General features: G+C 38.5%; 2 protein-coding genes and 1 long non-coding RNA gene across 10 annotated transcripts in view; 2 read left to right on the top strand and 1 right to left on the bottom strand.

The window, feature by feature from the left end:
• LOC105864474 (pyrin and HIN domain-containing protein 1) overlaps nucleotides 1-4,645 on the top strand; it is a 38,992-nt gene extending 34,347 nt beyond the window's left edge. Inside the window, exons 16-17 of one of the 2 annotated variants that reach the window (XM_076000267.1) lie at nucleotides 1,313-1,504; nucleotides 2,628-4,644. In XM_076000267.1, coding sequence (XP_075856382.1) covers nucleotides 1,313-1,504; nucleotides 2,628-2,726 — 291 coding nt within the window. In that variant the 3' untranslated portion in view covers nucleotides 2,727-4,644. Of the gene's footprint in view, nucleotides 1-1,312; nucleotides 1,505-2,627 lie in introns of both variants that reach the window. The other variant, XM_076000265.1, reaches the window with a different exon arrangement.
• A 7,997-nt stretch (nucleotides 4,646-12,642) lies between these two features.
• Nucleotides 12,643-19,815, bottom strand: part of AIM2 (absent in melanoma 2) — a 41,558-nt gene continuing 34,385 nt past the window's right edge. For all 7 annotated transcript variants that reach the window (XM_076000271.1, XM_076000268.1, XM_076000269.1 and 4 more), the window contains 4 exons: nucleotides 17,283-17,425; nucleotides 15,726-16,145; nucleotides 13,653-13,841; nucleotides 12,643-12,877 (listed from right to left, as the gene is read on the bottom strand). In XM_076000271.1, coding sequence (XP_075856386.1) covers nucleotides 12,848-12,877; nucleotides 13,653-13,841; nucleotides 15,726-16,145; nucleotides 17,283-17,425 — 782 coding nt within the window. In that variant the 3' untranslated portion in view covers nucleotides 12,643-12,847. The remainder of the gene's footprint in view (nucleotides 12,878-13,652; nucleotides 13,842-15,725; nucleotides 16,146-17,282; nucleotides 17,426-19,815) is intronic.
• LOC142869587 (uncharacterized) lies at nucleotides 12,873-13,817 on the top strand. Its single transcript, XR_012918176.1, has 2 exons — nucleotides 12,873-13,263; nucleotides 13,578-13,817. It is a non-coding gene; the product is annotated as an uncharacterized LOC142869587 (long non-coding RNA).

Below are 19,815 nucleotides of genomic sequence, written 5' to 3' on the forward strand. Positions count from 1 at the left end.
CCTGCCCAGAGGTAGTTGGGTGGAGTCTTTCCTCTTCAGAATATGGGATACGTAGTCTCTTAACATTCCTTTTCTCAAGGGATCACCATGCAAGTTGTTTAGAAAGAGATTCGCCAGGAAACCTTGGCATTTTCTCAACTATGATGATCCATTCACAGCCACCCCAGGCTCAATGATATAAACAGTGCAGAGTTTATATCAACACACATATCCTTAGAATTTTGTTTCCTTGAGTTCTTCCCCATATGTATCAATGACAACTTAATTTAAATGTGAATAAAAAAGTCACCCTACTATGCCTGCATCCTGGCTGTGACAACCGGAGTAAGAAATCAAATAGACAAGTCTGCTCTAAAATGCAGCTTTGTCCAACAGTTAGCTGGGATTCCTATCATCCAGACTCCAAAGTGCCCTCACCTCTTCCCATTCATTCATTCATCCATCAGAAGATTGTTGAGCAATTGACTTCTGCTTTAAATAATAAGAGAAGACTAGAGAAATCACATAGTTTAATCCCTCAATTTATAAATAGCCACATTAAAATTCAAAGAAGTTTGGTGAATTCTTAGACTTACAGTGTGTCTTTTAGTCTCAACACATCATATAAATATTGTGCTTAGCTGACCTAACTTCTTTTTTGAAGTATTGTTTCCTACTCCAGTATGTATGTCTTCTAAAATGTGTTGCTTTTACCCATGCTGTTTTCTGTACACTCTGTTTAAATGACTGTACATACATATATGGTTCTAGAAATAATGAATAAAGTAAGTGCAATAGAAATCAGACTGATGAGACTAGATTATCTCGATTCAAGATTTGGGCAGACTGGTGAAGAGTGACTCAGTGGAGAAGATGGGAAGAAAGAATTACATATTGAGATAACAATCTAGTTTATGAGGATTTGCAAGTGTTCCCCAGATTGACAGTGAGCCATGGATGGCCTCTCTTCTCTGTCCTTGGGTAGGTACCAAAGAAACTTACTAAGGTAATCAGATTCCTCTGTATCCAACCTCCCTAAAAAGACCTCAGCTATGCTGAGGTGGAAGCAGGAAAAATTAAGAAAGTTTTTCTTAAAAATTCCAGTAGATGAAGACCTTAAGCAATGAAGGCTCAAGAGAGGATTCAAAAGGGAGAATTCACTGACCAACCCAGTATCTTAAGCTATTTGGTACCTGTGATTCTAGACCCTACAGCTCTAGTTACCTTGTCAGACACAAAAGTTCTTATCAATTAAAACCATTTCTATCAATGTCCTGTATTTCTCATAGACATGAAAATTTAGTTTTCAGAAGATGGGTGTTTTCTTTTGCAGAAAAATGTGAGGGATAAATGCACTTATTACGAAATACAAGATAATACAGGGAGGATGGAAGTAGTGGTGTATGGACGACTGACCACAGTCAACTGTGAGGAAGGTGATAAACTTAAACTCATCTGCTTTGAGCTGGCACACACAAGTGAGGACAACTGGCAGCTGAGATCCGTAATTCACAGTTACATCAAGGTAAGAGCATGGGAACACCATTCTTCCAAAGTGTCAAATTATTTTGTTTAGAGACTAGACTGCTATTATTACAGAGAGTCCAGCAGGTGGAAAAAGAACTAAAAAGATCTGTGCCTTGCACTTTGATGTGTAAACACATTCTTTCTGTTTTGTTTTTTTTCTTTTTGAAAGAAGGATAGTTTTAATCATAGCAAAGAAAGAAAATTCAGATAGATTCTCAAAGGATATGATACCTAGGCTAAATAATAAAGAACAGGTTGATTTTATCAAAACAGGGAGATAATGTAATAAGAATTTGGATTTGATTAAGGCACATTTGTTTCAAATCCTGGCTCTGTGATTTTCTAGTTGACTAAAAGCTTAAACACTAGGAACTTTAGGTTCATCATCTCTAAAATGGGAGAAATATTCTCTACCATAGATGGTCGTCAACACAGCTCATAACAGAACTTAACTACCAAGGATGTACCCGAGTAAATCAGAACACAGAGGTACCTGCCTTTAGTGAGATACATGTACTGGTCTACAACAGATAGAGGTGGTTGGATCTACACGACAAAGTCCATGCACTTTGTTGCACTGACAGGCACATTTATGTGGGATTCTTGGAACACTAACAAAGGCTAATACTGGAGTGCAAGCAATTCAAAACAAAAGCTGACATATTCGGGCTCCCAGATATGCACATGCTCTCAGATTGCTTTAGTTCAGGGGACCATTGGTCAAACTTTCCAAACCTTCCTTGACAGCAATCGCACCAGGAATATCTTTTTTATCCTCCTCCTACCTTTCTGCCCAGTAAGAAAGAATCTTCCCCTCAACTCTTGGCATTGGGTACACCAGCTCTTTCCTGTCTCCTGTTATTCCCTGACATCTGCTCTTCTACTTGTGCTCATGCCGGGTAGTAGTGAGTATCTCATTTCATGGTCTCAACCAAGAGGGGAGACATGACTCAAAGGACAGGAATTCATCAAAGGAAATAGGTGAGAGTGAGAACAGTGTCCTTTAGAAGAGAATAGAGGAAGAGATGTGGCCCATATGAAGGAGACAGTGTGAGCAAAGGGAGAAATGTTATGACCACCTGCCTTTCGACTGGTTTATCTTTATCTCTTTCTTCTTCAAGGTCATCAAGGCCAGGAAAAGCAATAATCAAACACTCAATTCTGATTCATATATGGAAACTTCACTAGAGTCGTCCTTCTACAAACCTGGATGCCATTGATAATGATGTTTATGGAGATAAGATCCAAGTGCAAAAAAAAAAAAAAAAACCCCAATATGTACAGATAACCTGGTGGAAATACAACACAATATATATACCATTATATATATACATATATATATATATAAGCTATTAATTCTAGGGTATGAATGATGAATGTTAGGGGTGCTTTTATATGTTTTCTTGTTTTCTAAAAGCCATATTTTGCATTTATAACTTTTATAATTTGAAAAAAAAATAAACATCATCTCATTTTCTAAAGGGCCACTTCAACAGGAGTCTCTTTAATCCATTTGTGAGCTGCTTAAAAGCAAAGAGTTCGTGGCTTGCAGATGAAGGTGGAGCACAAGGGCCTCAGACAATGTTTGGACTTATACTTTAGGTATGATCTTACAGGATTGGGCCCTGGTCAGGAATGAACCAGCTGTGTCCTGCCCACAGAAACCAGGCTTAGGGGGCAGGAAGGGGTAAAATCCAGGCTGTGCTTCAATTGCCAAGCCCTGTGTCCTGGGGAGGGGCTGCTGTAGCCTAAAGATAAGATATCTAGTAGTGGATATCTTTTCAGAATTAGATTCCTGGGAAGAGCATATTGGGTAATTTGTTTGCTAAATCAGGTACCTTCTGGTGATTTGCAAAAAGCACACTAGACTATGTTACAATTTCTGGGCCTATCTGATGTGAAATACCTGGTTTAAACCATTTCCACAAGAGCCAACAGCTCCCCATTGGCTCTCCAACCATATTTCCTGATTCTTACATTCCACATATATGGATCCATCAGAAAGTTGCCCCAGGCAGACCTGCATTATGCAAACACTGAAGATATATATATATTTTTAGAGTAGAATAGCAAAAAGTAGATATCTAAAACCGAAATGTAGTTAAATTCATTGATCACATATTTGGTACCTAGTATTTTGCAATTATTTTATGTCACTTATTCTTCATATTAGCTCTAGAAGGCTGATAGTTTTCCTTCTTACTCTCCTTATAATATGTGAAAAACAAGGAACAGAAAGCCACAGTCGCTTTCCTAATGACACGGAGATAGTAACTACAGAGCTTGATTTAGGTTTGGGTGGGTGTGGCAGGGGAGGGGTATTGGGGACAGTGTGGAAGCTGTGAGGGACAGAATGGGGAAGGTCTACTATTGCAAAGGTCCAAGGCTATTGATGCCTATGTAAGGAAGAGAGGAATTAAAGTTAAATACCTGTTAATGGAATGTCTGGGTCAAAGAATATGAACAAAATTGTTGGTAACATTGTCAAATCAAAATTCCAATGAAGGCCGGGCGCGGTGGCTCACGCCTGTAATCCTAGCTCTCTGGGAGGCCGAGGTGGGCGGATTGCTCGAGGTCAGGAGTTCGAAACCAGCCTGAGCAAGAGCGAGACCCCGTCTCTACTATAAATAGAAAGAAATTAATTGGCCAACTAATACATATATAGAAAAAATTAGCTGGGCATGGTGGCACATGCCTGTAGTCCCAGCTACTTGGGAGGCTGAGGCAGGAGGATCCCTTGAGCCCAGGAGTTTGAGGTTGCTATGAGCTAGGCTGACGCCACGGCACTCACTCTAGCCTGGGCAACAAAGCGAGACTCTGTCTCAAAAAAAAAAAAAAAAAAAAAATTCCAATGAATACTTATGAGGACATTTTTCTTAATTATATCATTGTCACACTCACAAACTCTGGATATTATTAACCTAATGGGTAAGAAATATACATCGTTCTAAAATCCCTGATCTTTTTTAAGGGGGAGCTATTTAAAGAGTTTCTTTCATCTTTCTTGTTTATTATAAAAGCAATAGGTGCTTACTACAGAGACATAAACAATCAATAGCATATTAAAAATATTCATAATTCTGTCTTCCAACTGGATGCATATTTTTCATGTTTATTATGGTATAATATGCATATAATAAGATTTACTCTTTTTTTTTTTTTTTTTTTTTTATTTTGGCATATTATGGGGGTACAGATTTTAAGGTTTCAATAAATGCCCATTTCCCCCCCTCCCCCCAAAAGTCTGAGTCTCCATCATGACCATCCCCCAGATGGTGCACATCTCACTCACTATGTATGTATATACCCGCCCCCCTCCCCCCTCCCACCTGCCCAATACCCTATTACTGTAGCACCTATGTGTCCACGTAGGTGCTACTCAGTTAATACCAGTTTGCTGGAGAATATATCTGGTGCTTGTTTTTCCATTCTTGGGATACTTCACTTAGTAGTATGGGTTCCAGCTCTAACCAGGAAAATATAAGGTGTGCTATATCACCATTGTTTCTTAGAGCTGAATAGTACTCCATGGTGTACATATACCACATTTTATTAATCCATTCTTTGATTGATGGGCACTTGGGCTGTTTCCACAGCCTTGCAATTATGAATTGTGCTGCTATAAACATTCGAGTGCAGGTGTCTTTTTTGTAGAGTGTCACTGGATCATTTGGGTAGATGCCCAGCAATGGGATTGCTGGATCAAATGGTAGATTCACTTGTATCGCTTTAAGGTATCTCCATATTGCTTTCCACAGAGGTTGAACTAGTTTGCAGTCCCACCAGCAGTGTAGGAGTGTTCCTCTCTCTCCGCAACCACGCCAGCATTTATTGTTTGGAGATTTTTTGATAAAGGCCATTCTCACTGGGGTTAAGTGATATCTCATTGTGGTTTTGATTTGCATTTCCCTGATGATTAGAGATGTTGAGCATTTCTTCATATGTTTGTTGGCCATTCTTCTGTCTTCTTTAGAAAAATTTCTGTTCAAGTCCTTTGCCCACTTTTTAATGGGGTTATTTGATTTTTTCTTCCTAATTTTCGTGAGTTCTAAGTATATTCTAGTTATCAGTCCCTTATCGGATGCATAGGATGCAAAAATTTTCTCCCATTCTGTAGGTTGTCTGTTTACTTTCATGACTATTTCTTTGGCTGTGCAGAAGCTTTGTAGTTTGATCATGTCCCATTTATTTATTTTTGTTGCTGCTGTGATTGCCTTTGGGGACTTCTTCATAAACTCTTTGCCCAGGCCGATGTCTAGGAGAGTGTTTCCAACTTTTTCCTCTAGAGTTCTAATAGTTTCATATCTTAGGTTTAAGTCTGTTATCCACCGTGAGTTGGTTTTTGTGAGAGGTGAAAGGTGTGGGTCCTGTTTTAGCCTTCTACAGGTGGCTATCCAGTTTTCCCAGCACCATTTATTGAAGAGGGATTCTTTTCCCCAGCGTATGTTTTTGTCTGCTTTGTCAAAGATGAGATGGCTATATGAGGATGGTTTTATATCAGGATTCTCACATCTGTTCCACTGGTCAATATTCCTGTTTTTGTGCCAATACCATATTGTTTTAATTACTACAGCTTTGTAGTATAGTTTGATATCTGGCATATTAATGCCTCCCATTTTGTTTTTGTTGCCTAGAATTGCTCTTGATATTCGGGGTCTTCTTTGGTTCCATACGAAGCGTAAAATTATTTTTTCTATATCTGTGAAGAATGCTGATGGGATTTTAATAGGTATTGCATTGAATCTGTAGATCAGTTTGGGTAGTATAGACATTTTGACGATATTGAGTCTGCCGATCCACGAGCATGGTATGGATTTCCATCTGTTTACATCCTCTGCTATTTCCTTCCTCAGTGTTTCATAGTTCTCCCTGTAGAGGTCTTTTACCTCTTTGGTTAAATATATTCCTAGGTACTTTAAAGATTTACTCTTATTAATGGAAAGTTTTGTGAGTTTTTACAAAAGCATACAATCATGCACCCACTACCAAAATCAAGATACAGAATAGTTTCATCATAGTAAAAATTTCCTCCTTCATGCTATTTTGTTGTCAAGTCTTCCTCCAATTCCAGGCTCCTGGCAACCACTGATCTAGTCTTTACTTACACTTTTGCCTTTACCAGAATGTCATAAAATGAAATTAAAATGTATGTAGAATCTTGAGTCTGATTTTTTTCACTTAGTATCTACTACATTTAAAATTAATCCATGTAGTGTCCGTCAGTTCATGAGCGAATTAATAAAATGTGGAATATGTATACCATAAAGTACTATTCAGCCATAAAAAATGAATTAATACCTTTTGTAACAATCTGGATGGAACTGGAGAGCATTATTCTGAGTGAAGTCTCGCAAAAATGGAAAAATAAACACCACTCTCTATTAAATTGGAACTAACTGATCAGCACTCATGTGCACAGATCAAAACAAAACTGAACGGAATCCAAGCAGGTGGGAGGGAGGAAGAGGAAATGGGTGAAATCATACCTAATGGGTACAGTGTACACTATCTGGGTGATGTGCACACTTATAACTTTGACTCAAGCAGTACAAAAACAATCCATGTAACCAAAACATTTGTAGCCCTGTAGTATTCCAAAATAAAAAACAAAATAAAATAAATAAACAAATAAATAAAATATTATTCTGAGGGGAAAAAGAAATTCATCCAGGTGGGCGTGGTGGCTCACACCTGTGATCCTAGCACTCTGGAAGGCTGAGGCTGGAGGATCACTCAAGGTCAGGAATACGAAACCAACCTGAGCAAAAGCGAGATCCTGTCTACTAAAAATAGAAAGAAATTACTTGGACAGCTAAAATATATAGAAAAAATTAGCCAGGCATGGTGGTACATGCCTGTAGTCCTAGCTACTCGGGAGTCTGAGGCAGAAGGATCGCTCGAGCCCAGGAGTTTGAGGTTGCTGTGAGCTAGGCTGACGCCACGGCACTCTAGCCCTGGCAACAGAGCAAGACTCTGCCTCAAAGAAAAAAAAAGAGAGAAAAGAAAAGAAAAAGAAAGAAAAAAAGAGAGATTCATCCATGTAGTGTATGTATTAATAGTTTATTCATTTTTATTGTTGAGTAGAGTTCAATTGTGTGGCTCTACCAAAGTTTGTTTATCAACTCTTCAGGTGAGGGACAATTGGGTTATTTAAATACATATAATTACACTACATGATTACAAATGAAACTTTCATAAGTATTCACATACAGATTTTTGTGTGAACAACATTATCATTTCAAGTGGATAAAAACATTTAGAGCAAGATTACCAGGTCGTATGGTAAGTGTATATTTAAACTTATAAGATTTGCCCAACTGTTTTCTAAAGTGTAAGATTTTCCATTCCCACCAGCAATGAGAGTTTCAGTTGCTCTGCATCATCCTCAGAACTTAGCATGGTAGGTGCATATTAATAAACATTTTAAGAACTGCCAAACTCTTTTGCAAAGGGTTTCACCATTTGACATTCCCACCAGCACTGTATAATAGTTTCAGTTTTTCTATGTCTTTGTTAGCACTTGGTGTGGTCAATCAATTTTAATTTTAGCATTCTAATAAGTGTATAGTGATATCTCGTTGAAGTTTTAATTTATATTTCCCTAAAGATGAATTACACTGAGTATCTTTTATGTGCTTGTCATCCACATATCATTTTTTTTTCCATTTAAAAAGTTTAGTTGGTTGTTCTCATATTATTGGATTTTGACAGTTCTTTTTAAATTCTGAATAAAAGGTCTTTAGTAACTACATGACTAGCAAATATTAAGCCCCAACCTATGTCTTGCTTTTCAATGTTCTTAAAGATAACTTTTGAAAAGTAGAAGTTATTCATTTTGATGAAGTTCAAATTATTAAAAATTTATCTGGTATAAGATTGTGCTTTTGATATCATACTAAGAAATCTTTTCCCAAACCAAGGCCACAGATATTTTTCTCCTGTTTTTTCTTCTAGAAATTTTATAGTTTTAGCGTTTTACATTTAAGCCAATGATTGATTTTGAGCTAACTTTTATATAGAGAATAAGGCATAGCTCAGATTAATTTTTTTTTAGCAGGGATACCCAATTTTTCCACTGTGATTTTTTTGAAAAATTATCCTTTTTCCATGAATTGTGTTTGTACTTCTGTAGAAAAATCAATAGAATGTAAATGTGTGGGCCAATTTTTGGACTCTATGGTCTTCCATTGGTCTTTATGCCTATCCTTTCCCCAATATCACAAAATGTCTTATCATTTATGTCTCTCTTAAAAATATTTTTAGTCATTGCCTCAAAGTTCACAACATACACCTTTAAATTTACAGAATCTACTTTCAAATAACATTGTGCTGCTTCACATGTTGTATAAGGACCTTTCAATAGTATACTGCTAATTCCTTCCTCTCATATTTTGTGTTATTGTTTTGCCATATACTTTTTTTTTTCAAAATATTGAGGGGGTACAAATGTTTTTGTTATGTGAATGGCTTTTATAATGCTTAAGTCTGGGCTATTAGTGTGTCCATCAGCTGAATAGTATTCATTGTACCTGTTAGGTAAGTTTTTACCTCTCACTTCCTCCCCCTTGCCTTGTTCTTGACTTCTGATGACTTTTACTTCTCTCTGTGCCCATTGACTAGTTCCAAATCATTACAGACTACATGTAGTGTTTGTTTTCCCATTCCTGAGATACTTCACTTAGGATAATGATCTCCAGTCTATCCAAATTGCTGCATAAGACATTGATTCATTTCTTTTTATGGCTGAGAAGTACTCCATAGTGTACTGTATATATAACACATTTTGTTAATCCACTCATGAATTAATTGGCACTTGGGTTGATTCCACATCTTTGCAATTGTGAATTGTGCTACAATAAACATTTGACTACAGGTGTCTTTTTGATAAAATGATTTCTTTTCCTATGGGGTACATATGCAATAGTGGGATTGCTAAATTGAATACTAAGTCTGTATTTATTTCTTTGAAGAAACTCTATACTGTTTTCCATAGAGGTTGTACTAATTTGCACTCCAACTAATAGTGTATAAGCGTTTCTTTCTCTCTGCATCCATACCAGCATCTATTATTTTTTGACTTTTTAATAACGGCCATTCTGATGGGGTAAGTAGATATCTCACTGTGGTTTTAATTTGCATTTTCCTGATGATTAGTAATGTTGAGCATTTTTTAATATGTTTGTTGGCCATTTGTCTATCTTCTTTTCAAAAACTTCTGTTTGTGTCTTTTGCCTAATTTTTAATGGGGTTGTTTGTTTTCTCCTTGCTGATTTGAGTTCTTTGTAGATTCTGGATATTAGCCCATTCTCAGATGTATAGTTTGCAAACATTTTCTCACATTCTGTAGGTTGCCTATTTGCTCTGTTCATCATTTCCTTTGCTGTGCAGGAGCTTTTTAATTTAATCAAGCCCCACTTATTTATTTTTGTTGTTGCTGTAATTGCCCTTGGGGTCTCAGTAATAAATTCTTTGCCTACGCCAATATCTAGAAAAGTTTTCCCTACATTTTCTACTAGAATATTTATAGTTTCATGTCTTACATTTCAATCTTTTATCCATCTTGAATTAATTTTTGCAAATGGTGAGAGATAGTTTTCCTGTTTCATTCTTCTGCATGTGCATGTCCAATTTTTCCAGCACCAGTTCTTGAATAGGGCTTAAATTCCCTAGCATATGTTGTTGTCTGCCTTGTCAAAGATCAGTTGGTTGTAAGTAGGTGGCTTTATATCTGGGTTCTCTGTTCTGCTCCATTGGTCTGTGTCTCATTTTTGTACCAATACCATGCTTTGGTCACTATACCTTTGTAGTCTAGTTTGAAGTCTGGTAATGTGATGCCTCCAGATTTGTTCTTTTTGCTCATGATTGCTTTGGCTATTTGGCCATTTTTTGGTTCCAAACAAAGCATAGAATTATGTTTTTTCTAGATCTGTGAAATATGATTTTGGTATTTTGATGGGGATTGCATTGAATTTATAAATCACAGTGTGGACAGTGGGCAGTGTGGACATTTTTAACAATGTCGATTCTACCAATCTATGAGCATAACATATTTTTCCATTTGTTTATGTGATCTGCAATTTCTTTCATCAGTATTTCATAGTTCTCCTTGTAGAGATCTTTCACCTTCTTAGTTAAGTGTATCCCTAAATATTTCATTTTCTTTGTAGCTATTGTGAATGGTATTTAGTCTTTGATTGGGCTGGTCTGGTCATCATTAATTCCCTCAGTGTTTGATTGTAAGGAAAAGTCTTTATTTTTATGTCAATTATGAAACTTAGTTTTTCAGAATACAAATTTCTAGGTTAGTGGTTGTTCTGTTTAAGAAGACTGAAAATGGGAGCCTAATCCCTTTTGGTTTATAAGATCTCCACTGAGAAGCCTGCAGTTCGCCTAATGAGTTTTCCTTTGATGGTTAGTTGTTGCTTTCATCTTGCTGCTTGTAGAATTTTCTCCTTCATTTTAACTTTGGTCAGGTTGATTACTATGTACCTTGGAGATGTCTTGTTTGCTATGAATCTTCCCAGTGTTTGATGACCATCTTGAATGTGGATGTCTGAATCTCTGGTGATACCAGGGAAATTTTCCTCAATAGTTCTCTTGAATAGATTTTCCATGCTTTTTGCTCTTTCTTCTTCTCCCTCAGAGATACCTATAGTTTGTATATTAGCTTGCTTTCTGTAGTCCCTATCTAAGTGATTTCTTTCTTTTTTATTCTCTTTTCTGCCTCTTTGAATGACTGGGTTAGCTCAAGAGCCTTGTTCAAGCTCTGAGATTCTTTCTTCTCCTTGGTTTAGTCTGTTGTGGAAGCTTCCTGCTGTGCTTTGATATTCTGTTAATGACTCTTTCATTTCTTTAAGTTGTTTTATATCCTTCCTTATGTTGTGTACCTCTTTAGAGACTTTTTCATTTTGTTCATTGATTTACTAAAAGTATTTTTGGCTTATTTTTGTTTGTTTTCAAGTTTCTCTTAAATTCCATTCATCTTATTTGCCATCCATATTCTGAATTCCACTTCTGTTATTTCAACAATTTCCTTTTGGTTAGAATCCACTACTGTAGCTCCATTGTGATCCCTTGGGGGTACTGAATTGTTTTGTTTTTTCATGTTGCCAGGGTTCTTTTGCTGCTTTTATTTCTCATCTGAATCCTATTCTGTTAGCTCAGGGCTACTAGGATTACAGGGTACCTGTTCTCCTTTGCCGTGAATTCTCCTGCTTAGTTAGAAGAAGGAGATGTCCCTACGGGACGCATTTATGTCCTACTGTGGAATGCTGACCCAGCAGGGGCAAGGCAGGTGCGCTGAAAGCCTATAGTGCAGCTATTTTGTTTTATCCCCTTCCCCTGTGATTTCCACAGTTCATACCAGTGCTGGATAATCTTTGTGTGGAGTGGTGGATTGTTCTCCAGATCACTGCTGGAAGTTCAAGTTGGGGAGGCACCTCCAATGCTCAGATACCATACTGGGAGGTAAGAGCACTTGGGTCCCAGGCACAGGGCATGACATGGGGAGCATCTGCTCTGCTTGCTCCCTCCCTGGCTCAGCAGGGTTATGCAAAGACAGACAACTGCTGCAAAAACAAACCCCATGCACCTGAGAGCTCAGGATGGCACCAGCTGCAGAAACCCAGGATGAGCAGCCACCAGATCCCTGCTGTGCCTGCTCTCCAGTGTGTCTCTGCACAGACTCTAAGCAGCTCCCTGATCAGTCCAGAGGTCTGCGGTGGTGAAGGATGCACCCTCACAACTCGGGCCGTAGTGCCTGAGGGGTGAGTGTTGTGCCCCAGGGCTCTATTCTCCTGACCTTCTCCACATGTGGATCCCCCCCTCCCCACAGCCCTTCAACTTTGATGAATGATCCACCCTGTCACCTTCTCCTTCACTCTGAATGTTCTTTGTCACTTCTTCAGGGCTTTCCAATGTTCTTTCCAAGAAATACCATCTGTAGGTGGGTATCCACCTGCAACTTTCGATCCTCTCCTCTCTCATGCAGTGCATGCACGAGGTGCTTCTAATCCTCCATCTTCCCCTCCTCTCACATACATCTTACTTTTATATATGCTATAAACACCCAATAAATTGTTAGTATTTCAGCTTGAGACCAGGAATTAGTAAACTAAACAGACTGAGGGGCTGTAATGAATCAGAAATTAACTTTTATTGTGATAACATATTGATATTTTGTAGTTGCTTATCCTGCCATTATCCTATCTGCATCCTAATTTGGTGGGGGAAGAGCCTGTGAGCTGCTGTTCTCAGGTAGCTCACAATTTGATTGAAGAGGCTGTATCACATCTTCTTCAATTAAATGTTGCTTAGACCAGTTGACCTGAATTGGTCCTTTTCATTTTTTTTCTTTTTTGGTCTTAATAACCTGGGAAGAGAAAAAAATATATAGTCTGAGATGCAGTCGATCAGTTAACCATCCTCTTCTTGCAGTGACTATGTCCTTCAGAAGTGTACTGTTATCTTTGTGTTTTTCTTAAAATTATCTCCTTCCCACCCTCCTGACACATTGTTCCCTCTTGGATCACTGTCTAGAAGTTAATATCTGGCCTGAGATATGCACTCCTACTTAACAAGGGCACACGCATGTATTTCTCAGGTCTTTGCCTCCACTCCCACAAAGAGAGACAGCAGGCCCTGCAAGCGATGCTGAGACACAGGGGAGAGCACCAAGTGCAGCCCAAGGATGGGTGTGAGGGTGTGACAGAGAGACAGGACTAGAAGTTTACACTGACTCAATCGCCCTGGATTATGGTAGGTGCAGGAATGCTGGGATTGACTCTGAGAAATGCATCCTCAATGGGTTCATGGTCTGTGTCTGCTTTTATATACATTAGTCAGAATAATTTGTCCAACTTTGGGCAAGCTGCCCACATTAGCCTTGCAGTATTACTGAGGAACTCTTTGTCAGGCTCTGTGGGCACCACAACGTGTGTCTCTACCTCGTAAAGCTCATGTCCTCTTAACTGTGTATCAAAGATGTGTATTTCCTCAAGGGAAGTCCCTCGGTTCTGTGACATTAGGTGTACTAAATAACACGGTCTTCCATTCCATATCCTGTTCAATAGCACCAGACAAGCTTTCTGATAAAAAATACAAAATACCATCCCCTTGGAGAGTTGACTGTTCTATGCAGTTCCCACCTTTATGAGGCTATGATCTCCAGATTTCAGCTGTAGTTTTTCTTCGCTTTTTGACAGCTCAAAGAATGTAAGTCGAATCTTATCCCCTTCCTCACATTCTTCTTTGTTCTGTTTTCTAAGCACCAATATTTCCATGCTCCCTGTGTTGTCATTTACATCAAATAATACACAATCTTTCTGTTCTGTTTTCTGCAAAAGAAAAGCAACAGCAATTCTATCTCTGAGAATTTGGTTAAGAAATGTCACATCAATCAGATATCGGATATGCCAGATGAAGCCTCCAGAAAGAAATACAGTTGACTCCTGAACAACATGGGTTTGAACCATATAAGTCCTCTTATACAGAAATTTTTTCCACCTCTGCCACCCCTAAGACAGCAAGAAAGACCCACCTCTCCTCTTCCTTCTCCTTCTCAGCCTGCTCAATAAGACAATGAGTATTAAGACCTTTATGATGATCCACTGCCACTTCATGATTAGTAAATATATTTTCTTTTTCTTACAATGTTCTTAATAACATTTTCTTTTACCTAGCTTACTTTATTGTAAGAATACAGTATATAATATATGTAACATACAAAATATGTGCTAACTGACTTTTTTGCATTATTAGAAAGACTTCCAGTCAGCAGTGGGCTATTAGTAGATAAGTTTTGGGGGCATCAAAAACTATACAGAGATTTTTGACTGGGGGTGGGGGGTGTGGGGGGCAGGCGGCCCTAATCCTGAAATTGTTCAAAGGTCAACTGCGTAAAAAAAAAATCCAGCTTTGAAACTAGCAGGTATATATCTAATATATAGCTAATGTTAGCAAATTCAGATTGGGGAGGCAGATATGTCTTACTTAGAACATGTTGCTTTTTGTGTCCCGTCTTTCCAGTCCCAAGCTCCCTTCCTCTGGGAGACAAGAATGGCCCATAGAAGCAACTGGTAGATGGAGAAGAGAGGGCTTCTCCAGGGCCAGAGGCCAGGATAGTCAGGGGAGAAGATGACCCTGCAGTTGCGGGAGAGTTATTTAAAGCAATAGGAGAGACACGAGGCAATGATGCAAGACCTAGTAAAGAGTCTAAATAAAAGTAAGGAATTAAGGACAAAAAATAATTCACAATCAAGTTCAGATCAAAGGGGAGCAGGGTGGTTCTCAGTTACTTAGGACATTGATATTAATTGTATTTTAGCTTTAGTTTTATGGGCTAAATGAATATATATTAGTGGTTGGCTGGCCATACTGAAGGCTTGAAACTAGGATAAAGACCCAAAGGGGTTGGGGGGGGGAGGCAAGAGCAATGTATGTAACCTTAACATTTGTACCCCCATATTATGCTGAAATAAAAAATTTTAAAAACTAGGATAAAGAATATGGCTTTCTTATCCAACGTCATTTATTCTTGAATTTTCCAGGAGAACAGATTCTTTCTATCAGTTCTTCTGCAACTAACCCAGGACAGCAAAGGTTATCCTAAGTTTTCTGAATGCAGGGTCAGCAGAAGAACCTCTCTATGGTTCTTCAGGTCCTGTCCTAAGCCAGAAAAAGTCATCCACGAGGCCAATTCCCTGAAGCTCAGAATCATAACATTTTATTATTTTTCACTTCTAACGAGCTTCTTTAAACAAATTCTTTCTTCTATTTTTTGCATTTAATCACAATTTTTGAAATCCTGCCCTGCTTATTGGTTTTCCAGGAGAATTAACCTGGTTTATTACCCAACTACAGTTATTTTGCATTCATAATAGTCACTTAGAATAAAGGTCATTTGTCTGAAGTCCAAAAATAACCCAAAGGGTGAAAATTGTTTGAGTATGAAGTAATTAATCCCTTTCCAGAGGCTATAAGGATAAATAGAAGGTGAGACAGGATCGTGACAGCTTCTTGAGACTAAAAAGGCTATTTCTGAGTTTTTGTGTGAGTTTTGGCATGTTAACTCTTTATTTGGTACTGTGGTGTTTATTTGTTTTAGATTTTATCTATATAGAAAAGCAGTAAAATAACTAATTTCTAAAGCCCCTTTAAGCTCAGGGTAAAAAAATATTTTATTCTTAGTATCCAATATAAAATTATTTCTAGGAACTTACCTTCTGGACTACAAATATCCCATTCACAATGGTTCCAATGGGCTGAGTTTGAAGCTTGTTGATCTTTGGAGTTTCACCTGCTTTCCTGATAATGGAGCCTGGGACACTGATCTTTTGGTCAGATTCAGCATCAAACACAGAGGAGGCACTATTCACTTCCAGGAAACCACTGTGCTGATAATATTTTGATATCGTAATTATTCTCTTTGGCGTGAATTTATCTTGTAGCTGTGTACAGAAAACTTTTACAAAAAAGAATTCCTTCTCTGTGGCCACCGTAGCATGGAACATCTCTTGCTTGCCTTCTTGAGTCTCAAACTCCAAGGGCTCTGTTGCTTTCAGCACCATGACTGTCAAACAGCCTTTCTGCGACCCTTTTCTGACAGATTGCTGCTGGGCCACCATCTGTTTCTGCTTAGGCTGAACAACAGAAGAAAGATACCAGCTGTGAGTAAAGAAGGTCTTACTAAGAGAACCTTATTTTACCCACAAGGTTAAACTTTAGGAAGCCAGCCAAAAGGAAGACAGGTGGGCTCAAAGTAGGAGATGAGGAGGGGTGGAGAAGAGATTTGAGACCTAGTATTATCTAGATAGAAAAGAGAATGCAGAAGGAAGATTTCAACTCCTATATTCATATAAGACAGTGTAACAGGTTTTGGAGGCAGCCTCCCTGAGCCTGAATCTTTCCATTGCCATCTACTGTATGTAAAGAGTTCGCTGAATCTCTGAAAGATTGCTAAGGCAAAGGGATAAATCTGATCCTGTTTTCTTCTACTCATTCCATTAGGGCATAATATGTCCTTGTTTCTCCATCCAATATTATCTTGAATATTCATTTTACTCTACTATAAAAGTAAGAGTTGAGTGATCTGCACAGATTCCCCCAAATTCCTATGAGGCCCTATGCATAATAAAAGTACAGATTGCGTGTGTGTGTGGATTCTAGATTCTGTGGTGAGACTCTCAGAGTTGCCTTCTGCTCCCCCAGGACTAAGACAATCATTCTCATGGAGAACAAGTCCAGACATTGCTCCCTCAGCTAAGCAAGGCCACTTCGCCTCGGTCAATGCAGGTGTATGAAGGGCTTCCCCCTCCATCTAAAGCATGATAATCCTATAAGGACTTCTCAGCCACTAAGCCTCTGTGGGACAGGCTAAGGTCTTGGCTGTAACTGCACTGGACTTGAAATTCTTCCTTCTTCTTTTCCTTCTTTTTCCTTTCCCTCAGAGATATTAATCCTGAAAGCACTCTATGGTATACTTCCTGACACTAACTGTCCAATTCAGAGTTTTCTTCTTAAGGAATCCAACCTGTAACAAAGTATTAATGTGTCCAGGGCCTGGCAGAGATTAAAAGCTCAAAATGTGTTTAATCTGATGAACCTGAGGCAATTTCTTTTTGTTACCCTGACATACTTTTTATATTATTGCCTTGTTTTCCTTATTTGGATGCTGTGAGATAAAGAACACAGGGCCCCGATGTGGGAAATGACAGAGACAGTGACCAGAAGGTGTTCTTCTGGTAAGGACTAAGGGCACTCCACCTGCCCCATCCTACCTTAACCTGAGGAGTGACTTCTGGTGTAGCGAGTTGCTTCATAGTATCATTTCTGTTGGCTGTAGAGGCAACAGGATCAATTCCAGCTTGAGCTCTCTTTTTTATTGGCTTTGGTTTTTCGGTCGATTTGTATTTCTCATCAACTGATTAAAAAAAAAAAGTCATATTACCCCAAAAGAGATGAACAAAGCTGGCTAAGAAACTGAAATACTGTTATATTTCATGAAGAAAATAAGAGTGATATCAGCACGATGGCAGAATAGAGGTTCCCTGGCTCCAGTCTCCCTTACAGAAATCCAACTGGTAGCTATCCACAAAGAGGAATCCATTTGAGGATATTTCAGAACTTGAAAGTCAGGTTTAGACACCCTCTGACACCATGGAACTGAAAAAAGCCACACTAGAGGGGGCTATGATTCGGATATGGTTTGTTCTTCCCCACAAAAACTCAGGTTGAAGTTTGATGCCCAGTGTGGCATGTTGGGAGGTGGGACCTGGTGGGAAGGGTTGGGTTATGGGTTGGATCCCTCATGAATGGCTTGGTGTTGTTCTCAAGGTAGCGAATGAGTTCTCACTCTCCAGAGACTGGAGTAGTTCTTATGGGAATGAATTAGTTCCCATGAGAGTGGGCTGTTATAAGGCTAGGACACCACTCAGGTTTTCTCCTTTTCACACGTGTCTGCTTCCCCCTTAACCTTCTCTACCATGCTGTGATGCAGACTGAAAGCCCTATTCAGAAGCCAGTGCCATGCCCTTGAACTTCTCAATGCAGGAAAGGGGAACAGAGAGCTGGAGCTGGACATTCTGTGGATTGTCTGAGCAGCTCTTCTGATCTTGGCTGACTCGGGTGAAGGTGGATGATAGAGGGCTTCACACACGCTTAGGGCCTCAGCTTAGATGTCTGGGAAGGCTGTGAAGGCAGGAACCTCACTGCTTGTGGTCTCTTATCCTCTAGGAGCCTAAGCCAGGTTTGGTCACAGGAAGTCAGAAGGATCCCAGCAACCAGAGAAGGCTCGTTCTAACGTTTAAGTACTTTTCAAGTCTCTTCTTTCATCATATTTACTACCATCACATTGGACAAAGCAAATCACGTGCTCAAGCCCAGATCCAGAGCTAAGAAACAGAATGTCCACCCCTGGATGGGAATCTGCACCATCAATATGCAAGGGGCAACAGCCTTTTCTACAGCACACTACAACATCTGTTCAGCAAAAAGACAATTAAGAGTGTGCAAAAGCAAGTCACAGAACGACAGAAAAATATACACATTTCCATTTATTGACTGGGATCACACCTACCTGGTGTTGCCCTGGTAGGTTGACTTTTTGATACTTTATGTGTATATATACAGCAAAGTACTAGTAACTAAAATATAAGCAATTCCCATAAACATTTTTTAAAAGACATAAAAAACTATCAGGTAAGTGGGGAAAACCTGAATGATCACTTTACAAAATAAAGCATGCAAATAACCAATAAATATATATGCATATGGACAGTGCTCAAACTCAAAGGTTGTCAGAGAAATGGATATTGAAGCCATATCAAAATATCTTCAAGAATGGCTAATATTTTAAAAATATGAATCTGATTTTTTTAAAAAAAACTGTGAAGTGGAATTTTCAAATTGGTATATCACTTTGGAAAATAATTCAGGGCACTATTAAAATTCAGTATCTACTTACCCTAACATATAGTAATTCCACTCATAGGTGTATAGCCAAGAGGAACGAACAGACACACACACACACACACCCAGAGGCATGTACATAATGCTCATAATGTACAGAAATATTCACAGGATCATTATCCATAATGGCCTCATATGACTCAAACAACAATAAAGAGTAAACTGACTATGATACATGCACACTCGATTTCTCTCTCCCTCCATCCCTCTCTCTCTGGATATGTGTGTGTGTGCATATATATATATATACACATGTATATAAATAATTATCAAATAAATGGAATATCATATAGTAGAAAAAATGAATAAACTACTGCTAGAAAGTACAACATGGATGGAATTTTACTAACACCACTTCAAAAAAGGATGACAGACACAAAGTACTTTGTATTGTATAATTCCTTTTATGTGCAAAAGCAGGTAAAAAGAATCTGTGGTGTTAGCATTCAAGATAATAGCTATCTGTAAGATTGAGTCTCAGAGGGGGCATAAAAGAGACTTCAAAGATACTAATAAGGTTCCATTTATGAACCAAGATGGTTGTGCACCATGGTATATTTAGGTTCTGACAATGTATTAAGCTCTACTCTTCAGATTTGCATACTTTCTGTATTTGTCATATACTACAATAAAAATAATACACAGATATAAACATATGTCCATGTATATATACATATATATATATGTATGATGTATGTAAATGTTGCGGCAGTGTGTACAGCTAGTGTTACAGCTCTTGTTCATTTACCAGGGAAAGAACCGAGCGGCCCACGAAGAGTCAGAGAACAGCCTTTATTCTTCCACAACAGACTCAGCACACCTAGTGTTACAGCTCTCTTCGTG

Source organism: Microcebus murinus, chromosome 2 (assembly GCF_040939455.1).
Source record: "Microcebus murinus isolate Inina chromosome 2, M.murinus_Inina_mat1.0, whole genome shotgun sequence".
Lineage (NCBI taxonomy): Eukaryota > Metazoa > Chordata > Mammalia > Primates > Cheirogaleidae > Microcebus > Microcebus murinus.